The 27388-nt window shown below is 42.9% G+C and overlaps 1 protein-coding gene across 4 annotated transcripts in view; it reads right to left on the bottom strand.

Moving 5' to 3' along the window:
- Window positions 1–3702: 3702 nt before the first annotated feature.
- The window catches only part of ncor2 (nuclear receptor corepressor 2), a 97169-nt gene continuing 73483 nt past the window's right edge, over window positions 3703–27388 (bottom strand). Inside the window, exons 20-46 of one of the 4 annotated variants that reach the window (XM_026187574.1) lie at window positions 26784–27210; window positions 24044–24164; window positions 23212–23473; window positions 21994–22158; window positions 21396–21523; window positions 21169–21268; window positions 20878–20988; window positions 20331–20434; window positions 17622–17772; window positions 17336–17485; window positions 17145–17237; window positions 16404–16609; window positions 15974–16310; window positions 15603–15794; window positions 15204–15452; window positions 14411–14545; window positions 14035–14313; window positions 13763–13943; window positions 13251–13633; window positions 11269–11387; window positions 10888–11057; window positions 10620–10754; window positions 9601–9746; window positions 9445–9498; window positions 6572–6760; window positions 5658–5837; window positions 3703–5567 (exon numbers count right to left, since the gene is read on the bottom strand). In XM_026187574.1, coding sequence (XP_026043359.1) covers window positions 5365–5567; window positions 5658–5837; window positions 6572–6760; window positions 9445–9498; window positions 9601–9746; window positions 10620–10754; window positions 10888–11057; window positions 11269–11387; window positions 13251–13633; window positions 13763–13943; window positions 14035–14313; window positions 14411–14545; window positions 15204–15452; window positions 15603–15794; window positions 15974–16310; window positions 16404–16609; window positions 17145–17237; window positions 17336–17485; window positions 17622–17772; window positions 20331–20434; window positions 20878–20988; window positions 21169–21268; window positions 21396–21523; window positions 21994–22158; window positions 23212–23473; window positions 24044–24164; window positions 26784–27210 — 4970 coding nt within the window. In that variant the 3' untranslated portion in view covers window positions 3703–5364. The remainder of the gene's footprint in view (window positions 5568–5657; window positions 5838–6571; window positions 6761–9444; window positions 9499–9600; window positions 9747–10619; window positions 10755–10887; window positions 11058–11268; window positions 11388–13250; window positions 13634–13762; window positions 13944–14034; window positions 14314–14410; window positions 14546–15203; window positions 15453–15602; window positions 15795–15973; window positions 16311–16403; window positions 16610–17144; window positions 17238–17335; window positions 17486–17621; window positions 17773–20330; window positions 20435–20877; window positions 20989–21168; window positions 21269–21395; window positions 21524–21993; window positions 22159–23211; window positions 23474–24043; window positions 24165–26783; window positions 27211–27388) is intronic. The other 3 variants (XM_026187575.1, XM_026187576.1, XM_026187577.1) reach the window with 3 other exon arrangements.

The following is a 27388-nucleotide window of genomic DNA, read 5'->3' as shown; positions in this document are numbered from 1 at the left end:
ATATATATTTTAACTCAAAAGTACAGTTTTTAAATTTAACCCTAACCCTTGTGCGCGTTTTTTATTTTGACAGCGAATGCGCACCTGCGGACCACTTATGTGCACCCCTGGTTATTTAGCTCGTCATATTGCAGCCACAGAAATTCTTTTGTCCATGAAACCATAAAGCTGCACTTTCTTTTTGCCTTATAGTCTGATTTGTCATAACTTCTCCGTTTTGTGGTAAGCTTTTCTTTGGCTGTCACTTCTTCACCCCGACCTGTCTTATTTGGCTCAGCAGAACTAAAATATATATACTGCTACTTTTACACACGGACTCACAGAAGCTCAGCGATTCTCTGCGCGATCAACCTCTCACATGTTTAAGCTTGCTGCGGGATATTTCACTTGTCATGTTTGCATAGTAAGCTAACGATTAATAAGACGATGTCAGAGGAATTGGTGCACAAATTATCATCACTCACAGATCAGTGCTGTCATTGCAAAGTGAAAGCAAAAAAACAAGCGCAAATTCAAACGCGATTTCAATATGTCACATATTGACAGTGGCTCACCGATGCCAATGACATAATTACCCAGCTACATTTCTGAAAGAATGCAAAAGCATTGACATATATTTTTCCTACAATAGCCCGACGGGCAGGGCAGAGAGATTTTCATAGCCCGACTGGAAAGATCGCTAGCTCCGGGACGTCGGGCTAGCGATATTGCAAGCCCTGTATCTGATTGAGGAATCACTCATCTTTGGAAAAGAGAGTTTATTACAGAGAAATGTCTCTTTCCAAAATAAAAGCTATACTATCCGCTTCTTCTGGGCTATATTCTCAGCAGCATAAGGAGAATCACGTGCTAACAGCTGTCTAAATGACTCGGCTAAAGTTAGTAGCATGCTTGTTGTTTTTGTCTTTGCACTAGGATGATGTCGGCGTAAATGTGCAGTCATATTCGTTGTGTTCCCACTAGTGCTTTCAGGTTAATCTCGTTGAAATGACCTTAACGCCACAACACGGCAAATCTCCGTTAACGAGCTACATCGCCCCGTGCATGGGGCTAGACGGCCAACACGTTAACGAGCTAACTGCGCTAACACACTAGTTCACACCAATGTAATTAAGCATTGCACGGCACATCCAACATACTGTTTTACTTTAGTCCATGACTCGCTTACCTTCAGGGTCATACGTCACATGAAAACCAAAATAATTCCAAACGCCAGATCTGAATGAGGGTGGGGGAGGTCCATGTTACAAGGAGAGCTTAACTTCTGTCTCGCTAGCTTGCCCTGCGCTCTTCCTTCTGACGATGCTGTCTGTGTTGAGCGCTCAGTGGATCTGCGCTCGACAGTGCAGCCTAGGCGGAGTAGTCGAACGCAGATTCACTGAGCGCTCAACACAGACAGCATCGTCAGAAGGAAAGTTGATAAAATAAATTACAAATGTTGTATTGTTCGATACATATGCGTACCGAACCGAAAGCACTGTATCGAACGGTTCAATATCGATACGAATATCGTTGCACCCCTAGTAAATATACTCTCACTTTATTGTGAAACTTCAAACTTCACCTCAAATTTGATTTGTTATCAATTTTAAGTCCCCCAATGAGGTGCTGGAAACATTCCTCAGAGATTTAGTTCATTTTGACGTGACGGCATCACACAGTTGGAGATTTGTCGGCTGCACATCCACGATGAGAATCCCCTGCCCTACCCACATCCCAAAGGTGGGTTGAAATCTAATTGGAGAGGCCATTTCAGTAAAGTGACCTTGTTCTCACATTCAAGAAACCAGTTTGAGATGATGCGAGCTTTGACAAAAGAAGATGTGCACACTGTGGTCATAAAGGGATGGGAACGGCCAGCAATGCTCAGGATGGCTGTGCTGTGTGGTGTAAAAGAAGTGATTTATCGCATCTTAACACCACCAGCAGCAGCACCAGCCTGAGCTGCAGATGCAAGGCAGAACGGATCCAGCCTTCAGAGATGCTCTTCTGCATACATTCTGGGTCTAACAGTGGTTATCGGAGTTACCGGTGCCTTCCTATCAGCTCAAAGCAGTCTGCCAGTTCTAACCTCAGACACCAACGATGCATTTGTGACCACAGTCTCTTCTGTCAGTCCTAATAATTATATAGCAGATTGAACTGGAACTGTGCTGCTGATGCTTACCGACTCTCAAATCTTATATATCATATGATTACAAAGTGAAATTGCATTCTACTGGTCGGTTGATTTTAGGTTTTATCAGGGGTTTGTTGAATTCGGCAAAATCTCCGCAGAGCACATGAAGCAGCTTTACTTTGTAGCTGCAAACTTAAATTTAAAATGCAGCTCGACCCATTTTCTTCAATTCTTCTGTTTAAGAAAGAAGAAGAAAAAAAACCCCCCTCACAACAAGACATTCAACATGCAACTGAAATATTTGCTTGTACCGCCCCCTGCTGTAAATCAACCGCCATTACTTTAGGCTCCAGTAATAAGTACAAATGGAAAATGGCAGCCCCTCAATCAAAGCCCCTGCCAATAAATAACAAGACTGAGACCATGAATGGCAATAAGCTTTTTATTTAAACATTAAGGCAGTGTCTCTTTTGTTTTTCATTTTTACACTGCTATCCACAAAGCTTGCTGGTGGGCATGTAGAATTTAACCATGTGAATATGTCTTCTTTCTTTTCTTGTAATACCAACCTTGAAGCAAGCCACATAAATATTTACATCTCTTCAGTTGTATATACAATCCTTGCTATTATACAGTGGGTTATAATAATAAAAAAAAAAATGCACAAAATGGTTGAACAATGTGTTGTTTGTCAATCCCCCACCCCTCCCTATCCCACCCCCCCCCCACTGGACAGTCCAGGGAACACCATCAGCAATCACCTTTGTCCTTTTAGGTTTGAATGATTAATCTGGTTTCCAAATGAAACAGGCGTGCACTGAACAAACAGTGAGAACAAAAAACAAACTGGATACATGTTAAAATTCATTTTTAGTATACTTAAAAAAACAAAAAAACATATTAGTCAGGGAACAGCTGGATATGGCTTAGTCTGTTTAGCGTCACATTCTTAAATTTCATCAGTGGATAAGTGATATACACGCAGAAACTGTTTCTGCCGTGCCTGATCAAATAAACCATCCATCAGTCTTGACAGAAAAAAAACTTTAAAATAAAAACTAAAAGAAAGAAAAGAAAGAGACCTCAAACACAGCTGAGATGAGCTTTTTGCAGGTAAGGCCAGCTAGATGCTTCACCGTCAACAAGGTAGGATGAAGGAGGGAGAGGAGGTAGTCCTATAACAGTCATGTTTGTGTTGCGAGTATTACGAGCTTACTGCCGCTGCTTCCCAGTCCCAGGCAGGGAAGGAAAAACAGAAGCTTTTCACATCAATTTACAGAGTTAGGGTGACCTTTAAAACGCTGCACGAAAATGTGCTAAAATTGTGAGAAATCGTCGTGTAAAAACTACCAGGATGCTTCTGAACGCCTCGCCCCTCCACCTCCTCTGACTCGTACAAACTCAGGAGCTGCAATGAAGTACACTTGAATTAATTTGTCATAGGTCTGTTGTTTAAGAAAGCGTCTGATGCAGGCCCAGGTAAGCAGTCGTTTGACACAGTTTTGTCTTGTTTAGTGTACAAATCGAATGAGTGAAACATTTAAAAGCTAAGGCAGTGATGGATTGGGAAGGGAGGCAAAAAAGATGTTTCATTTGTTTATTTATTTGTTTGTTTCTTGTTTTACATTTCCCTGTGTGGACAGTATAAATCCCGGCATGTGGGGGCTAAAAAGAAAAATTGTGCGTCACTTGAGTACTGTATATTGTAAAATAAATGGCACTTAACACTAAGAATATCTCATAACTGTACAAAATCTGCCTGGATGAGGAGTCGAGTCTCAGTGCCTCTTCTGGGCAGCAAAAGGTCAGAGGTCAGATCGGGATTCTAGCAGGCCAGAGGAACCCGACACTGCCATGGACCAAGAGTCATAGAAGGATGGCTTCTTTTTTAATTCTTTAAAGTCAACTTTTTTAATGCAAGGAAACTCGAGTGATGCTGTGGAATTCGCCTTTAAGCAGCTTTAAGTTTGGTCTGCAAACTGGCTCGAAGCGGCTTAAGTCATCGATCACCGAAATGTGATTGTCGCTTTGAGTGCGGGGGAGCTACACAATAGAGGTGGCAAGACCAAAGAACAAAATGAGCAGATGTTGAAGGAGACCTCCACAGTGGGATTTTCTACGCAGTTCTTGGGTCCATTATTTTTTCCCACCTGACACAGGAAACAATTTCTTAAATGCCATTGTGAACAGATTGACAACTAAGTGCTTAATATCCAAAAAACCGTTTCAACAAACACAGACATGGTTAATATATATAAAAAAAATAAAAAAAAAAAAAAACAGTGAGAGTGTCACTTGTCTCAGTGCCATCCATCTGGCAAATCATCTCTCCGCACATGGATTCCTGAAGTCAAACTAGGGCTTTGCCTTTTCTCCAGGGCCCTCCCCACTATGTGACGACATCAGCAACGAACAGCATGTTTACCCTGTAAACCAATGATATGACCCACCCACATAACAATCTCTGCCTGCCCCCCCCCCCCGCAAAAAAGATACATCCTTACAACAAAATGACACCATCAAAAGTTCACCATCAAATTGTACTAAAGGTCTCAGCTCACCAAACACAGGACTGGACTGACAGAATTTAAAGTAAAAAAAACAAAACAAAACCAACAAAAAAGAAAAAAACCCAAGGAAAAAACAAACACGTCGATTCTCCTCCTGTCCACCCTCGCATGTGTTCTTGTAGTGGTAGCAGTGCTCAAGCCACGTACACCTGGAGTTCACCATGAAGAAATACGAGAGGGTCATCCGTGTGCATGCCGCTGCTCTCAGGTCAAATCATCTGTCACTAGAGCAGCAGTCATCGGCCTCCTGACCGGACCAACGACACAATCTCAGTCCCCTCCACACAAGTGTAAAAACATTAGACCAGGATACCCGCAAAGGGTGGAGGTCCATGTGTGTATATCGATAAGGCCAGTGAGGAAAAGTAGTAAATTAAGAAGAAAAAAGAAAAAAAAAGAAAAAGTGATTTGTCCTTTGGAGCAGTCCTGGAGTGAATGCATAACATGTAAGCGCAAACATACATACACGTGCGTGCACACATGCATGCACGGGGGGTGCAGCAGTGCTCCACTTCGTCGCTGTTTGGCATATCAGGTGCATGAGAGGAGGACGCGATCCATTCTCGATGACTGATGGAGGAAATACGTGTTGGAATGGTGTGGGAAGGTCTGCGGATGCCGTGTTTGTGGAGGTGAGTGACCGTACGCAGGTCCTGTTTAATCTGCCGTTTCCAGTCACTCGCTGTCGGACAGGGTCTCGTATTGAGACACAAGCAGAGGTTTGTGCTCCTCCTCCCCCCAGGAGGGGCGACCCTGTCCGGGTCCCGACCCTGGTCCCTGGCTCCCTTGTTGGCCAGAGGAGGGTGAATGAGCAGGCATCGGTCCGCTGGGGTAACGCATGATCAGCGGGTTGCATGGAAACGGAGTTGGTGTTGAACCTGCAGAGAGCAAAACCAAAGAGTTGTTAGCAAGTGTTCACACTGCACCTACAGGATCTCATATGAAATCAGTGTCACAAAGGTTTATACCTGCAGACAAAGGCCGGTCCTCCCAGACACGGTTGGTGAGCGGGGTTCGCCTGTTGCAGTCTCCCTCTGAGTGGACCGAGGACACTGAGGAAGGTCTCTCACCTCCTGAAAGCCCTGGTCCTGGAGACTTTGCCTTGCGCCCATTAGAGCGTCCACTACCCTTCGAGGACTTTGTGCCTCCTGCAAACAAAGGAGATCAAGCGCCGATCTGAGTCTACAGTATACTCCGTTTAAAGATGCTTATTCTGAGCCACCTTTGGCCACATAAACTATAGCTTCCAACATTAATGTTTACGTGTATGGTTCTGTTTGTCACAGCAACACATCAGTAACGCCTAACGTACTCAGGAGCAGGTTTAATCAATGTAAACAAGATTACAGACAGAGCTAAACCGTGTCATTTCAGGAAAATTACCAAGCACCGCTGCTCTATTCTTGGGTTGCAATCAGTGTATTGATAATGACAAGAGCATCGACATGTGTGATGTGTATGCTGAATCAGCCAGTTGATTTCGTAACTTTTAGGCAACAAACAGAGAACTCCATAGTGCTTCCTTTATGACTTAAAACTTGCTTTAACCCAAAAATACACTTCGGTACGGTTGCACAACAGATCATATAATTCAGCTAACTGATAATATTTATTACTATAGATGAGAAGCATGTTAGACCAATTGTTAAAATGGAGACATCTGTTTAAGTAGAAACACCACTCCATAAATAGAAATGCTGGCCACAGAGATTTCCATATATATGCCAAACATTAGGTAACATGATACAAGGACAGTGCAAGGTGCCATTGATCAGATGGCACGGATGCAAATTCTATAAAAATATAGTGTAGGTGTAAAATTTGAACCTTTGGATTCAAATCCAAACCAGATAACGTATGAAGGTTTCTTAAGTGTTGGCACCTTGTGACAAAGAGTCTTCAACTCGCCCCTCTGCAGACAAACTGGAGCTCAGCGGGGTAGCAGCGTTGGATGGAGAGCGCTCCTCAGATTGATCATAATTGCCCATCAAAGCCTTTCTTATAATGGCCTCCAGGCCTATTGAGTTTCCAGGCGTTTCTGGGGCTGGGTTTTGGCGGATGTTTACAGGTACTGTGAAAGAAGAGATCATTATAAAGGTTAATAGTTGGCCGAAAATCACAACAGTGAGATGCAAAATGGTCAGAAAAGTAAAAAAATATGTAAAAACGCTGTTAGGGAGGACGAAGAGCATCAGCAGTGAATAGAGTAAGATATCAAAAAATACAGGATTTCTACTTGTTGGTATACACCAGCCTGAGTGTTTCACACTTGTACTTAAATTCAGTTACAGATGTAGCGTTGAGTGAATAAATAAAAATTTTAAAAAATGGTTGAGCTGCAGCCTCTTCTCCGCGCGCACACACACACGCACACACACACACACACACACACACACACACACACACACACACACACACACACAAAGAGACAGCACATCAGCAGAGGCAGTGAAACCAGGTTAAGTTAAAAATAAATGTTCTGGCAACAAGAACCTTCGTTACTGAAAGAGCAATCAAAGCCTTGGTGTAGGCCACTATGCAAAACACCTGTTAAATTTAAAACCACTGAGCAGCTTCAGTTCACACTTGTTAGCACCTGTATTAGAGCGCAGAGGACTGTGGAGAAACCAGAAAACTCCACTCAGCGTTTACTAAAGCCAATTTCCAACTCTGTCCTGGTTTTAGATTTCTAATGGACTTACTAAAACTTGTTCTTTATCTTCAAGATTAAAAGACAAAAAAAACCCTTAAAAATGTATTTAGGAAATGGCAGGAGATGCACTGTTTGGAACCAAACTGACTCAGAGAACAAAATTAGTGCAAAAAATTACTCCAGAATCAAAGCATCCTTTTAAATTCGTGATAGATTTGCAAAATCTAGAAGACTGGCTGAGAGAGCAAGGAATGCACATAGAGTATAAGCGCAGATTTCAAGCATGTGTTCCTCTTCAGTAACAGCACGGCAATTTAGATCAGAGATCGACAGCCGAAGAAATATTTGCCCTGATATAAAAGCGTGCTCTTCTGTCACAACCTGACAGGTAATGTTTGGAGTTCAGCAAAATCTGAATATCCTATGACTGATTACTAGAGAGGAGTATATATACATGAAGGTGTGCTGACTAAAGGTTTTCTTTATGCACTGAATTCTGTAGAAATATGACAAAACCTGAACTCTGTTACTGCTAAAAGTACCTTTGCTGCCTGTAATACATCTCTGTCATGTATACTTCTTGTATCAGGTAATGTTTTCCTCCTAACAGCTCACTTCAAGCTTGGCTCAGTTACATTAAGATACCAGCCTTTTTACACAGCAGAAATGTGTGAGGATCAGGTCTAAACGTTCTGCAGGACCGAGCCAAAGCAAAGGCAACACACTCTTGAACAATCCAGCTGTGCCTACAATACTGCCAACATCTCCCACTTGCATTCCAAATAAATTAGCACTCCTAGTGTCATATATCACAGCTATGTCAGGCACAAACTAAGACATGCTTTCCTCCCCTGGCATTAAAGATTGATGCAGTAAAGTGTTTTCTGTGGTTAGTTTAAATCATCTCCTTCCTAAATATTGTGCTCTGAAAGGGAAACTACGGCAAATACATATTCATTCAGTCCACTACTGTTTCAGTTGCAAACTGCAGCTATGGCAAAAACAAGCAAACAAAAAAAAAACCTCAGGATTTTTTTTGTTTGTTTTGTTAAACACTTTCAGAAACAGTAAACAGAGTCATAATTGTCAGCCCAGTTATATGAAAACTATGTGTTTAAATTCAAGTTAAGCAACAGAGGAATTCACAGGCTAGCATAAAACTGCAGAAGATGATCGTCTCACAGAGATATGGAGCCCACCACCACCCACAATGCTCTCAGACATGTGCCCATTCCAACCACACCCATCTTTGACTGATTCTAGCGGTGCATTAAACTGCACGTCTTCAAACTTTCGTGGCTGCCTCTTGCACGGTTGTGATGTGCCAAAGTACACAAAACTGACTTTGCGTAACAGTACAAGTCTCCAAGAGCACAGTTTGCTGATACAGTCTTAAGTACTGTGGTTGGTAATTAGCCAAAGCTAGCATTCAAATCAGAGCTTTGTGTCTGCACACAGAAATGGATTGTTAGCTAACGCTTCCTCACCGATGGTGAGACTGTAGGAGGAATTTAAACTGTAAAGGTAACATGTATAGATGCTCTCATACATTTTCTCATATCTAACAAGTAGGAGACCAAGTCAAGCCTACACTGCACCTGCAGCACACTTGAGCAGAACTTGAAAACATGCAGCTAGCACTGTTCCCCAGTGAGCAGCTGATAGCTGTGATCCATGACAGATTAAAGTCTGCCAAGGTGGTGGACATCAATCTTCTTAAACCTAAATCAAATGTGGTGTAGTTGTGTAAGTACAAAGACCGGTTTTTCAAACAAAACAGAGCTAAAATGAAATTTCTGCACTTGGTCAACAATATCAACATGACTGATTTCTTTCTACATTTATTTTACTTCACACTCATGTAGCATCTGCCTCTTGCAGACCCTGTATTAACCACACAAAGGAAGATCAAGCGCAAGTTGCATTTTGAATGTTTGACTTTATGAAAATGCAAAGTTATTTTTGTTTGTTGATGATGCCAGTTATGCAATTCTTAGGTAAAGCTGCCGATCCATTATTATCAAGAAGGCACGGGTATCTCGGCCTAAACGTTCGCTCATTGTTCTGCTGTTTATTAATAGCAATGTGGCTTAAATGATTACCTGCAGTTGTAGATGCTGGCATATTGAAGATTTCTGTTCCAGGCTGACCAGCATCTGAAAGTGTAAACAGGGTTTCTTATTTACGCTCCGTTTAAATTAGAATAACATTGTTTACTACTGAGCACTCGGTAAGACCAGTCCTGATGTCAGACTTACTGAAATCAGTTTCACTTCCCACTACTGAAATCATCTTCTTGATGATTTCCTGTTTTTTTGATTTCACAATAGCCGAGTTGCTCTCAGTCAGTTTGCTGAAGAAGGCAGGAGGCTGGGAGGCATTTGGAGGAGAGTGGGAACCCATCCTGTAGAAGAGAAAGTACTATGATGTCAACATGCACACAGACACAAACTAACCCGACTCCTGTGACAAGACAATTTAATAAGCACACATGTAAATATAAGGGCTTCATCATTTTAAAATTGCAAAAAACTTCCACAACAACAACAACAACAACAAAAAAACACTCATTTATCCAACCATCTACTGGTGTGCACTGCTGTGACGACAAGCCCACATTTTTTGTACTCAGCTGTGGTACCTGCCTTCTATACTGAGAATTTCCTAAACAGTTAAGGTGCTACATTCAAGGCATCAGGTCATGCCACCTTATCAAGGAGCAGATGCTCTTTATTGACGTTAAAGCTCCTCCTTTCTCCTACCTCAGAGATGAAACACAGCACAATCAGTTGTTAATAAATGCTGAAACCTGGCAATCACAATTTATGGCCCAGAGGATTACGTGACAATCATGCCACCCACTTCGGTTGTAAAAACTTTTTCAGTGCAACAAGGCTGCCAAACAGATACGCAATCATTAAAGTTTCCTATTTCTCTGACTGAAGAAAATAAAAAGTAGGTTTATTAACCCAGAAGCAACTCTGTTATCTGGAGCAGAAACTCCGGAAACCACAATCCAATGTCAGAGTCTGTCACTGTCCTTTAAACATGACTAAACTACACATACACATGTGACAGGTACAGTATATATGCAAGCACAAAACAGTGGGTTACTATTTCATGACCAGGACCTAAATTTTGACATTGTGTTACAGAATTTGCTCAGTGAAATAATCTAATTAGTGGTGCTAAATGTAAATAAACTGTGCTCATAATGGACTTTTTGGAGCGGACTCTTGATTTTCATGCTGCTGCTCCAACCCAAATCCAAACTTACCCTTGCTCTCCCTGCTCGCTGGGGTAGGAGGCTCCTCTCTGGACTTCAGGTTCAGAGTTGGCTCCAGCAGGAGACACCGGTTCAATGCCGTCAATAGAAACACTGACAGGTGATGTTTTAGGCTGAGGTGGAGATCTGGAAAACAGCATGAATATCATAACTTTGATTATCCATTACATATATTCTATGACATAAAAATCTTTTTATCACTTATTTAAGATAAGACAAAAGGTTAGATGCACTAATTGCACCCAACAGAGATTCCTACCGGTCTCTGTTGCGTTCTCCACCAGGTCCCTCGGCATAGCGGGTCCCCTGAGCAGACTCCTGTGAAGTGGGAGGGGGCTGGGAGGCACTGGGTGGACGGGTCAAGTCCAGGACAGGAGAACCGTGGTAGCTTTGCTGCTGGCTCTGCCTGTAGTCTTTAGTTATCACCTCCTGTTTGGGTGAAGATTATCAACATCAGACATTACACAACACTGTCTGAGATAAACTCTATCAGGAGACCCGTGTGTAAGGATTTTATTTTACTCTAAAGAAAACTAAACACATTCGACATGCATGCATTTGCTTTAATACAAACGCCAACTTCTTTTATAAATCACTTCTAATTATTAGATTATTTTATGCAGTAGTTGAGAGGGCTTACGCTGATGTGCTGTGCCAGAGTGACCACCCTTTGGCTGCCTTTGACACAAGGGGACTGGGGCTGCTGGCCTGGAGACAGTCTCTCTTCAGATGGAGAACGGTAAAGACCGTGTGTCATAGCTAAGAGTCGAATCCAGAAAACACACACACACTTTAAAAATTAGTTTGGATTTTCAGGTTAAGGTGACATAATTCCAAACCTTTGGAATGTCCTAAAGAAAACAAGCATTTTTTTTCCTGAGATGTCTCTACACTCATCCAGACTTTTGTAGGCTCAAGGTGCAAGCTTTGGAAAAAATAAAAGAAGAAGAAGAAAAAGAAAATATATCTAAATATGAGTAAGTGTGAAGAGGTCTCAAGATATTTTCAGTGCACACTTTGCATACAGCCTTGGCAAACTCATCTTTGACCAGAAATGGTGCTAAAATTGACAGGTTTTGCATCAGTAACTGAAATGAAGAAGTTCAAAAAGACACTTTTACATCCTCCTTTATATCACTTGAGGGACTTAAAAAGTGTGTACTGCATGTTATGAATAGAAATAGGCTATTACTATCATACTAGAGTACAAAACCTAACTCCAGAAACTCCATTCAGTCGAGGGTCTAAAACATTCTCCCTGCAAGCTCTCGAGAGCACTACAGCACATGGATTTCAAGACTTTGTGTCCTTTGTGTGTCATATCTCGCTACGTGTTTTTCTTACACAACTCTTACACTACATTATTCATTTCAGAGGATGATGTAAGTTGAAAGAGGGGACCAGGATTGACTCTGTGAATCCCAGAGAGGGAATGAGTGATCCTGTGGGGACAGCAAGCTCTGCCTTTTGTTGTTAGCTAGAAAACACATGAGAGACTGGGTTCATTTCAGCAGCAGCTTTATAAGCACCTGTATTTCTCTCTGTGGATCCATCTACTGTTTTGTGAACAACATCATCCTGGTGTTGTCATCTAGCTCAACCATCTCATCAGCTTTGACAAGCATGCTTCTCGAGTACATTAGCTCGCAACATCCAAAAAAAAGAAAACCTAAATAAATCAGCATAGATTACAGTGAGCAGTAAAACAGGAACATGCACAGATTTGGAAGGCCAGAAGCTGTAGTACCCCCTCCCCCTGATTCGCTGAAAGTGTCTCCAGTCTTTGCTGTGTTACTTCCCCTTCCCACCTGCCTTCTCTGCAACACTGGTGCACTCTGGGACCCCAGGGAGTGAGTTTGGTGGATGGTAATGCTTTTCCTGTTTAATGAAACTATCAGACCAATTTTCTATTTCAATGTTCTTTTTCATCTGAGTTACATATGTTTGAATTACAGCAGTCTTACTGAACAGAGGGTATAAAAATACTACTCTGATGATCTAACTGTCTGTGGTGAAATATTTTCTTAATGTAAGCAGCCGAATGACAGGGAGGAGGGTGCCACATGTTAAATTCAAGTCACATCCTCTTAGGAAATAAAATGAACATAAGCAGCAAAGGATGCTCAACCTAAATGTCCCACCAGCTTTAGCTACCTTAAAGGACACCTAGGATCTTCTTGGAAAAATCAAGTTTTCACAAAAACACTATCAAAACTCATTCAAGCTCGCCAAATTCTTTTAAAAATTTAATCTAATCAAGTATTGTCCAATTTGGGAAAGCTAGAAGTAAGGCTTTCCAGAGGGCACCCTTGGTGGACTTTAAGTCTATAAAAGGGAGAAACTGGGAAAAAAGGCAAAAAAAAAAAAAACTACAGCATTGAAACAAAAATGTAAATGAATTCTGCTGATCTGATAATGCCAACCACCACAGCGTGCAATAGGCCACACACTGACGGGGGAGTGGGTCTGGGTGATGAGGGGGGACCCCTGGGATCCAGAGCGTCTTACCATTAGTGGCGCTGCTGGCAACAAGCGAGCCCATCTCTGGCATCCCCGTTTCACAAGAAATTTGACGCATAATAATTGCGTTTATGAAGTTGGCCGCAGTCATGGTGGTCTTACCGAGTGATCGGAGCTCTTGTTCCTGAATGGACATCTGTTTGTTTTGAGTCTTTTCCCTACTAGGTGTACCGCTTTCTCCACGGCCAGGAGGGTTGTCTGACTGCAGAGGCAGTAGGTGCTGGGGACGGCCTGAAGCAGAGGTATAAGACCCGGGGTATAGTCCACCTGGGCTGGGGCTGGACAGCTTGGGGTCAGATTTACTGGATGGGCCATGCTGGTCCTGAAAATGTTTGGGTAGACCTCCCCTGTTTTTGCCTGCATCGCGACTCTGCTCTTTGGGTGCATTTAAATCCATGGCAGTTGGGTAGGCCTCAGAAAGCACACCTGTCCTTTGGAGATGGCTAGGGTAAGCTTGGTAGTGGGATGACCCTGAGGGCATGGACCTAACAAAGCAAACACATTTAAAAAAAGCGAATTGTATTTATAAAAACAAACAAACAAACAAACAAACAAAAAGCGCGTACAACTTTTTATCTGTTTATTCAAATTTTCTGTGTTAAAGTTCAGTTTACCGTAACACAGATGAGCCGGAGTGTTCGTTGACAGAAAGACTTTTCCCCCCAGTGTGCAGGACACTTGGCCTCTGCTGGACGTTTTCCTGGGTACGAGGCGACACTGGGGAGTGCTGGTGGCTGTGCGGCTGGGACGCAGGTCTTACGCTGCTGCTGCTGCTTGACAAGCTGTGCTCTGTACCTAAGTAGCAGAAACAGACTCGTATAACTTTGCAAATTCCAAACTAGATTCGTAACTTAAATAAAAATGAAGAACACCATATTCTCCACACCTGGTCGCCAGATGGGGGCATGCTCCACATTTCCAATAGAGCCACCCTTGTCTCTCTCACGCTCTCGATCCCTCTCTCTCTCCCGGTCCCTTTGCCTTTCGCGGTCCCTCTCGCGCTCCCTTTCCTTTTCCCGATCTCTCTGACGGTCCCGTTCGCGCTCCCTCTCCTTTTCCCGTTCCCGCTCCCTCTCACTTTCACGCTCCCTGTCACGTTCACGGTCTCTTTCACGCTCTAAAGATGAGGCCGTGCCTTGCATTTTGCTCATGTGTGAGGAGCCAACTGCACATGCAAAAAAAGGGAGAGAAAGAGAACTTTAGAAATAAAAAGAGTGCAACATATTTATTGTGTGAGTCTGCTTGAGTGAAATTAACTGTACCGGGTGAGATGGGAGAGGTGGTGTAAGGTCTGCCAGGGAAGCCGGTGCTCGTCCCAGGGATGTAAGGGATGCGATCCACTGTCCCTGGAGAGGGAGGGACCAGTATGTGTGATACCTGAGAAAGATCGATGATCCCTAGAGGACAGAGAAGGGTCAGCTGATTACAGGGCATAAAAATAATGAGAGGCTGTCAACAGTCATGCAAATGTTTTATGAGGGAATGTGATATTTATATTTATTAAATCTGAAATGATGGACTGACTATGTGAAATTCTATATTTCTGACAGATAAATGGGAAAGCAGAAGCAAATTACTAAAACATAAACCCTTAATAGATTCTGCTCTAGTGTTCTAAGACAAAGTAATAAATGAGTCAAGATGTGTTCCTTCAATGCGTTATATTGGAAAATAGTCTGACTGGCAGCTCCCTCAATCATCCTACATGACAAATTTTCAGCAACCACTAATGCAGTTCAGTTTTTTTCTATTATATTTATTTGTTTTTGTAGGAAAATCGTGGAAAATGCCATAATAAAGGACAATAAGACTCTCCCACAGAGTGTGATGACAAAATCAAATGCTGCTTTATTACTGTACATCAGCTGACTATAAATAAACTGTCCACCAAATTGATTTAAATAACTCCGAGCATGAACAGCACTAACATTAAATTTTGGCTTGCAGGTGCTTCTATTAATAACAACCACCCTGCTGTTGTTTCATACTCCTATTTGTATTCGTAGTGCAGGTGCAGCACACTTGACTGCACTTTCAGTTAGTGACTGCCCTTACCCCGAGGAGGGTAGGGCAGGGGGACAGCCTGGTCACGTGATGGAATGCCCCTCATGATGTCAGATGAGCGCTGTGCAGCCATGGCAGCAGCTGCGGGCCACTGATGCATCTGCTGAGAAGTGATATAGTCGTTGAGCAGCGTCTGCCGGTTCTCCAGGGCGGCGGTGTCAGGAAAGCCACGGATGATGTAGGGGTAGTGGGGAGAGTATGGAGCGCCGGAAGCAAGGGGCCTATGCAAGTAGTATGCTGCTGTGTATAAACAAGAAGATGATCTATCAGGAAGTCACTCAACTTGGAGTAAAACTCTCATCACATTATCACACAAATGCCTTGCAGATGATTAAACTGTTCTCTAATGAGGATGGGGGCAACATGTACACACTATAATGGACACAGTACCTGAGTCGATTGGGATACTACGACCCATTGCAGCAGGATCAAAAGCTAAGGAAATGTGACGGTACATTTCATGTCCCAGACTCGGAAACAGGGTCTGCTGATCTGGAAGAGTGGAAAGTGGTGATTTGGTGGTAGTCATCTCTCTGGGGGTTGGTGTGGCTTTACGCTCCTGAGTCAGATTCTTACTGGAAACTGGTGGGGGAAATAAAAAACAAAAAAAATTAATAGGAAACAGAATAATTTTTAGTACAGAACAACTCTTTTACATGCCTGTCACACATATACACGATTTATGCATTTTCATATACTTCTTGATTCTTTTTTCGTTTAAATTACAAACTCTCAATCATTTTAGCATGTGATATACTTACCCTCATGCTGCCTTTGACCTGCCTCCCTGGACAGTGGGGAGCTACGATGTGAGGATCCAGGGTAAGGTGTCCTTAAGGCTCCTTTATCATCGTAGCCCACTGGGCTGTGATGGGCTTTGCCACCCTGCTCTGACCCCAGCGTCAGTGGAGAAGAGCGCGATATGGGACTAGCTGTACTGACCACTGCACTGGGGCGCCCTTTAGGTGCGTCTTCATATCGGCTTCTCTCAGTACGCATCTCCAGGTGTGACTGTGTACCGTGGTAGGGACTGCCCATGATGGAGCGGACATCATGACGTTTCCCTGAACTAGCCACCTCCTGCTTCATGGACGATCCCTTCAGAGACCACAATGGGAATTAACTCAGTTAGCAAGCATGAAGTGTTTGATTGTCTCTACACGTGTCATTAGCATTATCTTTAGTGTGTACCTGTACAATGATGCCCTCCTTTCCAGGCTGTCGGAGCTCTTCCCTGGGAATGAGGTGGATAGAGCGCCCAGCCTCCTTCACTATGGTCTCTCGGCCTTTCATAGAATCAGACAAAGAGCCAGGCCCACGAGGTGGGGGGCTCTCTCTTTTCATCTGTTTAGGTTCCCTCCTCATGTAGGTATCCTGATCTAGATGACGAGGTATACCTGAAATTTTAATATATGACTATTATTGATCTTCAAACAAGAGCAGGAAGCCTAGTGTTCTCATTTCTTTTCATAATTTAGCCATACGTGAGCCAAAGGATAAAGAAACATGAGCGACAGACACAAAGGTTTTATAAGCTTAGCTGAATAATCTGGGGTTCGAGATCTGCTTAATTTGCTGCTCTTTAGGCAAATAACTTCAGGTCAGCTAGCACTATCCATTTCTTTGTAAAGGAAGAAACAACAGAAAAATGTAGCTTTCAGTTCACTGGAGGGAGCTCTGGGAGTGGAGTCAGATGAAATGAGAACACGGACTACATCAATCAATAACCTGTTACGCCTTTAACCATGCACCATCACAAAACCAATGGTGACTGGTAAAGCAGCATCAGTCTTTTCTGGGGTCGCCAAAAACACAGGCTACATTAACATTCTCCTTTAATGTATGTTCTGCTTGAGGACATTTTTTAAGTACTTCACCAGGATGAAATGAGAATTCAAAATAAAATCTCGTTGGAAGTAAACCGCTTGCTACCTTGTGAGATGGAACCACGGATGTGATGAGAGTCCTTGTAAGAGGCATGGTGGGGACTGTCACTATCATGAGGCATGGCTCGTCCAATCAGTCCTGAGGTGGAGGGACCAAGGAGGGAATGGTAAGGTGTAAGACTATGGTGAGTTATTTCATAAACAATCAAAGTCAAACCTCTATATGTCATCTGTTACCTTCACAGTTGGCAGCAGACAACGATTCCCTCATAGGCAGTCCCCTCGAGATGCCTCCTTCCATTACATCATAAGGACGCTTGAGGCCCAGGATTTCCCCAGACTGCCCTCCACCTCGGCCCTCATCTTTAGGAGTCTGGGATGCTGAGCCTATAAATGACAAAGATCTCAGTAAATATACTGACAGTATTTCTTAAGGTATGTGCAATTTGAATCAATATTATTTCTAAGATTAACTAAAAGCAACACAGCAAAAAGTAGGACAATACGGCCAAGTGCTACTTACGATCATATGTAAGAATGTGCCCACTAATGCCCTCATAGAGCACATGTCCTTTAGACAGGGCCTCATCGCGCTCCCTCTCAACTCGGCTGGCACTGTCCTCAGTCATTAGTCGCGCTATGGTTCCCTTATAAAGCGAATCAGCCAGCGTCCCCTGTGGAAAACAAAAAGAAGAAATGAGACCTGTACTTTGTACCATCAGTGTGTTGTAACAGAGAATCAAAAAAAAAAAAGAAGTCTGATTAGGATTTTGATATACAAATGACAGTGAAGCCTGACAGCAGACAACCTTGACTACAAGCAGACTTGGTTAACAATCCTCATTTCGGTAAAACTAAACAGTGCCAACGTCATAACAAAAAATGTTACGGAAATGACAAACTTTATATCACGAGTGTTAAACTGTTATTTACAATTACTCCACTAATTAAAAACAACAAGAAAAACAAGTGAACAAACATCTATGGAAATTTAAGCTGACTGTTCTTGAGTCTAATCAGACTCAACTATGTCAAAGAAGGAAAACACTAAGTTAAAAATAAGTACAGCTTGAGGTTAAACATTTCAGAGGAATCATCAAGTGAACCCACTCACACAACTTGAGTCACGTCACTAAAGTGGACATGAAAAGTAGTAGCTTAGGGAACATTGTTACTGTGTTGCTTGCAGCTTTTCCAAGAAGACACTGAGGAAGGACGAGGCCAGACTAGCATGGTTTCTTATTATAGGATCAGATGGCGCTGACTTAAGTTACCCGCACCTACCCTTTAAGAAGAGGCATCAATGCTATATGGATTCGTGCACTGAACAGTAGCCTGCACACTAAAAAGGTATCCCTCTAACAATGGAGATGTTACACTTTCAGCCATCTCTCCTTTTACTAATCCACAACAGCAGATAGAAGCCAGTATGGCAGCTGGATATGATATTACAGTGGGCATATCAATGACTGGTTTTGCCCGCGCCTAGAGTAAATAGATAAAGTAAAGAGGGAACAGATGCGGTACATTGTGTACCTGTTGCTAAGGTGACGGGGCCACCCAGAGCTGCAGTTATGTCACAGCACCACGGAAATCCACCAGCCTTATGACCTCTAACCAGCTCTGCTGCTCTCGTTTCCATCAAAAGGACAAAGCTCAGACGCATGAAGGCTGCTAAAATTGACTGTGGCAGGTATAAAGAGATAAAGCCTTCAACTTTATGAGCAGAAACCAGTGATGGCATCAAAATGAACCAATGAAGTACTGCTAACAATGCGTGGCCCGTCAGTGTATGAGCTGTACATGCTGCTGTCACTATGAACCTTGACTTAATTTAACAGTGTTAGTTTCAGTTCAGTATTACAAGGGGAAATGGTGAGCTAGGGCTGGGCAATAAAACAATAAAGATAATTATTGCAAAAAAATTCTCCCCTACAGAAATATGAGACATGGTCAATATTAACCTCCTAAGACCCGAACTCTTCCACTACATGCTTTTTTAATTTTTCATTGATATTTGGACATATTGGGGCCCGATGAATGTAAAAACAAAGAATTACCAGATTTTTTTTTTTTTGCCTTATTTTTGTTTTTAAGAATATTCGTTTAAAATCTTGATAGAACAGTAGCAGTATAATGTCCTCATAAGTGGATAATCAGGCCCTTGTAGAGCAAAATTCAGTATTTTGGTCTAAATAACCCAAAATGTGATGGCCACATATGTGGACACCAGATCCTAGGAGGTTAAAGTCAATAAAAGCCAATTCATGTTTTGAGATATAACACGAAAGGGTCAATGACATCAATCATGTGGTTGGAATTGAGTTGGAGCCAGCATGCACCTTGCTAGGTGGAGGCAGTGTCAAAAATGTGTGACATAACAAGACCGTGGGCTGTTGTTGGCCCATCAGTCAGAAGGAAGAGCAAAGTTTTAACATACAAAGACTCCTGCAGAAGCCGTCTTTGCTTTTCATGTTGTATTTTTTTCCCCCTATCTTTGATTTTCTCGAGATCTCTGCTGTCACTCCTTTCCCTTTCCCAGCCTGTTTATTAACAAATCGGCATTCAACCAATGCACAGTGTCATCTATGTCGAGCAATGTGCAATTGAGATTTTGGAGGACTGCACAGGAGTAGCGCCGCTTGAAAAGCACTCTCCTTATATCTTCACCTAGGAACAAAAATGAACTTTTAAGCTTGACTTAAGAAACTGATTTGATTTAGATCCTAGCCGTACGTGCTAGTTATGATGTCAAACAAAAGCAGGTCACTTCTAAACCTGCATACTGGGGAATTATTTATAAGCGTGTTCAGTGAATTTGAAAGGTTGCTCGGAGGTTCCTCGAAAAGGGGAAGAGAACAGTTTTCCAGTTGTGTTGTAATGCACAACTCAAACTAGAACAGAGTCAGCAGAATATTATTAACAAACACGAGGATTGCCCCACCCAACAAACTGTACATATGGGAGACTGTTGCAACGAGAGTTGTAACAGTGGTCAGGGATTATCTGTAGGTTACATCATCAAACCAACAGCCTATGAGTATTTTCAGTGGAAACAACAAGAACCTTTACATGAGTAAAATTCTTTGGAAAATACAAATAAGCCTGTTGTTATTTTCTGAATAGAGTTTGTCTCTCCACTTTTGTACCAATTTTGAACTTTATACTGGAGCATTTTTAACTCCAGTATAGCAGCTATATTACAAGGACTACTTCAGCGGTCAGCACTCACCTGAGTAATGGAGCCGCCTCGATAGGGAATTGGGGAATCAGGATGCAGTCTGGTCCCTGGGATGCCTTTAGTGATACTACCCCCCTGAACAGCTGAAATAGACGCTTTAAGGACAGTAAGAGAGAGACAGCTGTCACTATAATCCAACATGTAAAGTCACATTAAGAGTAAAAAAGAGGAATGCATTTAACTGGAAATAAATATTTGAAACTGTTTTGCAAGACCACCCGAAAAGAAAAAGTTGAAGCATCACCGAGTACAATCACTTCTGCACATACAGATTGGGCAGTTTCTCTCAATCTTCACATTTTCCCAACATCAGTGAACTCAACTACCCACTGACTTTATAATAAACAGATAGATGAATGACCAGACAGAGAGAGATTGAAAGTCTAGCCTAGGTTACATTCAGTACATTTAGAAAAGTCACTCCAATTTGGTGTGTTGGAATAAAAAGCAAGTCATGATTTGACTTTGTTCAGAATCTGTGGCTTATTGCTTGTAATCAGTATGGCAGTAAAACAGTGGGAAAAGACAGAGCACCCACCACGTCCAGCAGCACTATCATGAGATGGCCCTTGGGCTGACAGGTTATCAGCTTGGGAAGACGAGCTGTGAGGGGACAGCTGTTCCTGCTTTACTATTGGAAAACCACCTGCTATATATTAGATTACAGAGAGAAAAGAGAACAAAATGAATAGGGACAATTTTATTATCCTTTATTTATCCAGGTAAAAGTCTCATTGAAAGTAAAATCTCATTTTGAAGACAGACCTTGCTGAGAGGGGCAGGGCACAATAATGAGAGAGTATCAATCCCCTCAGCCAGATTTACTCACCCCCTTTCCTCTGATCCATCCAAGGCACCCCCATCGGTGCGGAGGGCATCTTCCCATGGTCCAACCCATGAGCTGGGCTGTGCAGCTGTACTGGTGTGCCCTGTTTATTTAATTAAAAAAAAATGTACATGGTCATAAGAACAATATGTAGGATCACTGATCAAAACAATTACATGATTTCTACTCTCAAACTATGTCTACTTAATGTTATTGGTGTGGTGCTGTACCTGTGTGATAGAGCCTCCTGGCTTGGAGGAGGAAATGAGAGGTGGAGGCTCTGGCATTGTGAGCGGTCTCACTGCTGCTAGCCTTCCGCTGTCCTGCGGCAGTGAGGGGTGGCCTGATGGCTGGAACGCTGGCAGATGGATGAGATTGTGAGAATGAGATTTGAGCAAGTGATCTTTAGACAAAGGCTTAAAAAAGCAAGTTAAGTAGACATGGATTTGCTAAATGTTCTCACAGTACAGATAAAAGATTATGTAAAGCAGCGGTCCCCAACCTTTTTTGCGCCACGGACCGGTTTATGCCCGACAATATTTTCACGGACCGGCCTTTAAGGTGTCGCGGATAAATACAACAAAAAAAAACTTAGTACCGGTACCGAAAAAAAGAAGATTTATTCATAACACACGTGAAAAGACCCAGGAAAACTGAGTTAACGATAAAAACAATAACAAAATAATGCCGAAAACCGATAAAAACCCTGAAAACCATACATTTCAGACCTGAGCCTCAACTCTCGCGGCCCGGTACCAAACGATTCACGGACCGGTACCGGTCCGAGGCCCGGGGATTGGCGACCGCTGATGTAAAGAGAATGCTCACAGTTGAAGTGGATCAGGTGCTGGTCATGAGTGCTCTTGGACATGTCTCGTGGGGACACAGGGTAAGGGGATAGAACTGAGCGCCCCAAGTTAGAGGTCCTCGGGTCATCAGGGCCGAGCGCCTGCTTCTTAGCTTCACTGTGTGGAGAGAATGCTGGGGGCTTTTCTGCAACAGTGACACACAAGGAGAGTCAGGACCAGGTAACAACACACAAATGGTTATCCACTAATCCAAGAAGTTGTCCTTTGGCCATTACCAACACACTACTGTCCACACCTTCATCAATGTCATCATAAGAATTACAAAGAATATCTCATGCTACCTCCCAGACAGAGTGACACGCCACTGAATTAGTACCCTTACTTAATACAATCACACCATCCCAGTGCTAATATTTAAAGTGAAATCCAGCTGAGGAGAAGTTAAAAGGCAATGGATGAACCTACTTAATCCCTGCAGGAGGAGCAGCAACTGCTTCTCATTGCTCTGAATGGACATAAGCACACCACAGATCATTAAATCCTCACAGCATTTTTACAATCATCAAATCCTCAATTTTTTAAATCCCCACAAGCGCTTACTTGTAACTATTACTTCCCCCACACGGTGATTAAATGCTGAAAAATATCAATAGATATCAGCTGGAATACATGTTTATATCTGTCCTTATGTTAGCATAAATGAATGAAAAAGGACTTTGGAGTTCACAGCTGCCGTGCACATGCTGGTTATAAAAGACCTCTCTTTGTGTGGACCTTTAAAAGTCCATTCAACAAGCTTACAGTAACTGCACTGAACCAGACTCTATTCCCTTTTGGGTCAATAGCAATACCAGATCATTTATCAGTTCCCTCTCCCTGAGTGTCCCAGAAACACTTCAATGCCCTAAACACTAGAGTACACAGACTCAAGGTTACAGGATGTAGCAAGGACCAACAAAGTAAAACTAGATCAAATGCAACTAGAACAGCATGTTGTACTGCATTTTCATTAACCTCATTTTAAAAAAATAATTTCATTAATCCTCTAATCTTGTTTTCATAAAACACCAAGCTGTACACCCTGCAGTGGAGTGACACTAAGGTCATACAGAACAGTGATAAAAAGGATCCAAGCTGAAAACCTAAAACTGTGAAGAACTTGTGTTTGCAACTTCAGCAGGTAAATATAGTTTCTAGGCAATAAGAGAAGTTTCTGTTGTGATGGAGGTGTGCATACCATCCTTTTCGCCGGCAGAGGGGCTGCGCGGGCGAACACGTGGGCTGTTGCTGTGCAGAGCCTCCCTGTCTCTGTCTGCCTGTGGGGTATAAGGCTGCTGTTTGCCTGGCTGGCCTGGAAACTGCTGCTGCTGTTGCAGCTTGACCTCCTGGGAGGACTCCCCATGAGCCATGGTGATCTGTTGCTGGTACAGTGCCAAAGCGTGGGGAGGCAGTAATGCCTTCCCACTCTGCTGACCCCCGTGCACCGAGGCTTCTTGCATCTGCACACAGGGCGACAAGAAAATAACAGAGTTACATATGTGCCACACATATAACACAAGCCCACTCCTATCCAGGAGCTGACATATGGTTAGCCACATAAAATATCTGATAAGCATGTCAGCTAAGACGCATCTCTTATTTCTTGACAAGCTAAAGTTTCCCTAATGGTCATTATCTCATTTCTCGTTATCCTCCATCTGGTTGGCTTATCTTATACAGTTATGACTTAACAATTTCACCTACTATGGTGTTAGCCTTGTAAGCAGAGAGACTTTGATAGGATTCACAACTGCAATGAAAGATTGTGAGTGCGTGAGTTCATCAGTTTTATGTGGCGAAGACACTTTCAAAGGCTGGGAAAGCCACGATGCTCTTCACTTAAAAAGGGACAAAGGTTTATAGGGACACAATAACAATGCTCATTATCAAGTCCATATGTGTATTCTTGGATTCTAGCAAAGTAGTTCTGCATGAGTCATATTAAATAAAAAATAAATAAATACATAAAAAAGATCTGTAACTGTTTGAAACAAGAACTAAAGCTAGCAACTTTAAAATTAGCAACTCACAATAGGTGGTATAGCAGCTGCTCTCTGTTTCAGCTGTTTCAGATCCATGGGCTTCTGTAGTGGGGATGATATGACCCCATCATGAGTGTAGTTCAGTAGGCTTGGCCGTGGAGACATCATTCTACACAGACGGACAGAAATAAGTTAGTGGGAGTAAAGAAGAGGTTGAAAAGAAGAGCATACAAAATCACTTGTTTAGTTTTTCCACCCACTAATGTAGTAGGATGTGTGCTGACATAGCCTGAGACCATGGGAAAAAAGTAAAGATTCATATTGATGTATTACACATCTGTCAAAAAACACAACAGACTCTGAATTACAGTTAAACACACAAATCGATGCACAGAACCACGCATGCACGCCCCCCCCCCCCCCCCCCCCCCCCCCCAACCCTCCCCCTTTTGTTTGCCTTGGCAGAGGGCAGCATTTCCCTGAGCTCTGCCAGTACATGCAGTCTGCTGTCATGGAAAAAACTGAACAAGTACCGTGCAAACACGACTAATCAGTTCTCCTACGCACTCTGACACCAATTTCTAGCGGCCTCATTCACAGACACATAAGACATGTTTTATAAATATTATTATTTAAAAAAATATATATATATATATATATATATATATATATATATATATATATATATATATATATATATATGGCTAATAGAAAAGTGCAACCTGTGGTACATGAACACACAAACACAGCTTGCCAAATATGGCTTCAATGCTGTACAGTGTAGCTAGGCAACTACTACCACTTCAAAGCCCTCACTGCTTTGTGTTCTTATGTCTGCTGTGTCAGAACAGAGATGTAAGATACCCAAGAAAACTCAAAAACCAGAAGATTTTTTACAACAAAGCTCTCAAACTGGTATAACGATGTAAACAGGGGAAATAAAGCAGGGAAGGGATACACTGATCAGCACTCAATCTGCCTAATACTGTGTAGGTCCCTATTATGCCAGAACAGCTCTGAGGCCTTTGGAGCTTGAACATGGCATCATTGTATCTTATGACTGCATGGCATTGGTGATATTGGAGTGTTTGGGTGCTGCTGTGATATTAGGCCACTGTGCCTCATACTTTTATATGCAACAGATGTTTGATAGCATCATTGTCTGTAGAGTTTGGAAACAGGCTCACTGTCCAGAGGTATTTCTTATATTCTCGAGATGGTTTTCTGATATGTTTTTTGCTTTCTGTTGGAGGACATTAAGGTACAGCCATTTTTGTTGATCTGCAACAGTGTTAGGTGGGTGGTAAATAGCAGTAAAAGTAATAACCACATAAATACCAGGGAAAAGATGTCCCTGTAAAATTCAGGGTTATGGCTATAAGCCTGGTCCTCTGATTAGTGCTGATGGTTCTCACTATGGGCCTCCTGCATGACCTCATCAGAACCTCAAATGTCCCTATTCTTGAGAACAGCTGCAGCCTGAGGGGCTGGTACTTTGGGAATCCTGAAAATGCAATGCTGGGGGAGACGCTGCCTGTGCTGCAACCAAGAGGCCTTGGCAGATGACAGAGGTGTCAAGGAAATCCTTTTTCCTTTGTCATTAGGGTGGGGAGCCCAAGCCAGCATGCCCGCCCCACAAGAACCATTAGCCCCATGGCTTTCCCAGTAGCCTATATTCCCACTTTCTGGAACTGGAGGACATTGTCGGATGTAACAAATATTTCTTCCCACATAGTGGTATCTGGTTTAGCTATCTTACCCTCTTCTGAAGGGATGTTGATCTTAGCAGCTGTGTGCTTGCACATGTCCTGTATGTTGCGCTATAAGGTAGACAGCGATGGAGGTTTAGTTGGTAGTGAGGGAGTTGGAAATTATAGTTAGAAGACAGGAGTTCTGAATCAGCTGACTCATCTCCATCATTGTTAGCGTCGCTTCCCAGGATAGCTCTAATAGAGAAAAGCCCTCACATCGTCAGTCTGCCACCAGTGATGGGAAAGAATTAGCTACTGGCTCAGAGTGTGCTTCTGCATAAAAGTCCTTAGGTATTAGCACTTTTCCCTGTGGCAAAGCTGCCTCACACACCAAAGGGACACTGCCCTGCAGGTTAGCCTGGTGAGCGAGCCTGCAGTGGCACAATTTGTGTCATAAAGGAATACAATGGATACAGATTTGGGGGGAGGTCAAGGCAGCCTCAGCAGTCTACACATGCCACACAAACTGGGTGTGTATCTCTTGTTGCTGCAGAGAGACAGATTTCCAACTTCACTCAGGTTGTTAGCCATAGACATGCTGGTGGGCCTGACAATCGGCTAAACAGCCACCAAACTAATGTGCAGGGAAGAATACTGCTGTTCTTTGGGTAGCGCAGACTAAAAAGTAGTGCTACTTATTTTATACAGTATTGCTACCTAATAGGGTACGGCTAGAGCCGTTAGCTTAGTACCCAAAGAACAGCTGCCAACAGGCTTCCGTGAGAAGAGAGAAGAGGTTTTTGAATGACATCTCACGCTATGTCACACCCCATTATGTGGGTGTCACTGAGAAAGCCTATAGCAGGTGGCGTAATAGTATTTCAGCTTCTGATGAGGTCAGGGAGGAAGCATTACCCCATAGTCATGAAACAAATGCGATGAAAGAGAATACTGCATTGTAGAGAGAGCATCCATCATATTCACTTCACGGGTCACAGTTTTAATGTTGTGCCTGTATAAAATTGTTGCTTTAATTTAAACAAATGGGAAATTACCATTTACCATTATCCACTATATCCATTGCTACGAACCCTCACCTGTTCTTATCTGTGTTGTCCGTCTCCTCCACCTCATCAGCACTGCAAGTGGCACTAGAGTCACTGTCTCCATGGGAGCAAGTTTTGGCCGCATGGTCCTTCTTGGAGTTCTTGTTGGAGCTCTTGACTTCCTCCGTGCCTGCAGTGGGAGGTTTTGTATCTGTGGCATCACTGGGCGGTGTTGGCTGCAGCTGGTCTCTGTTGGGCTCCCCTGTTTCAGTCTTAATCTCCTGTTTAATGGAATCTGCATCTTCCTTGACTGGAGGTTTCTCATCCCCTGCCTGACTTGTGTCTGCGAGGTCCTCCTTCTTGTCGCCAGTGTTTGAGCTGCCCTTTGCCTTGCTTGAGGCTTCCTCCTTAGCCTTGCTGTCCTCAGACGAGTGCGGCGAGGGCAGGCTCTCCGTGTCAGAGCTGTTATTGGCTCCACCTGGCAGGGACACAGGGTTCGAAAGGAAACAAATTAGAGGTTTGTACTACAAATGTTTTATCTCCTTCACCTTTTTTCTTCCATTTTTCCTCTTATCTCTTTCTGCTAAAGAAGATTTTTCGCAGTGCCAGTCTTCTGCCTAATCAGGTTTCACTGTACAATAAGGGGAAAACAAAAC

The sequence above is a fragment of the Astatotilapia calliptera genome, chromosome 12 (assembly GCF_900246225.1).
Source record: "Astatotilapia calliptera chromosome 12, fAstCal1.2, whole genome shotgun sequence".
NCBI lineage: Eukaryota > Metazoa > Chordata > Actinopteri > Cichliformes > Cichlidae > Astatotilapia > Astatotilapia calliptera.
This window is presented reverse-complemented; position numbering and strand designations above follow the sequence as displayed.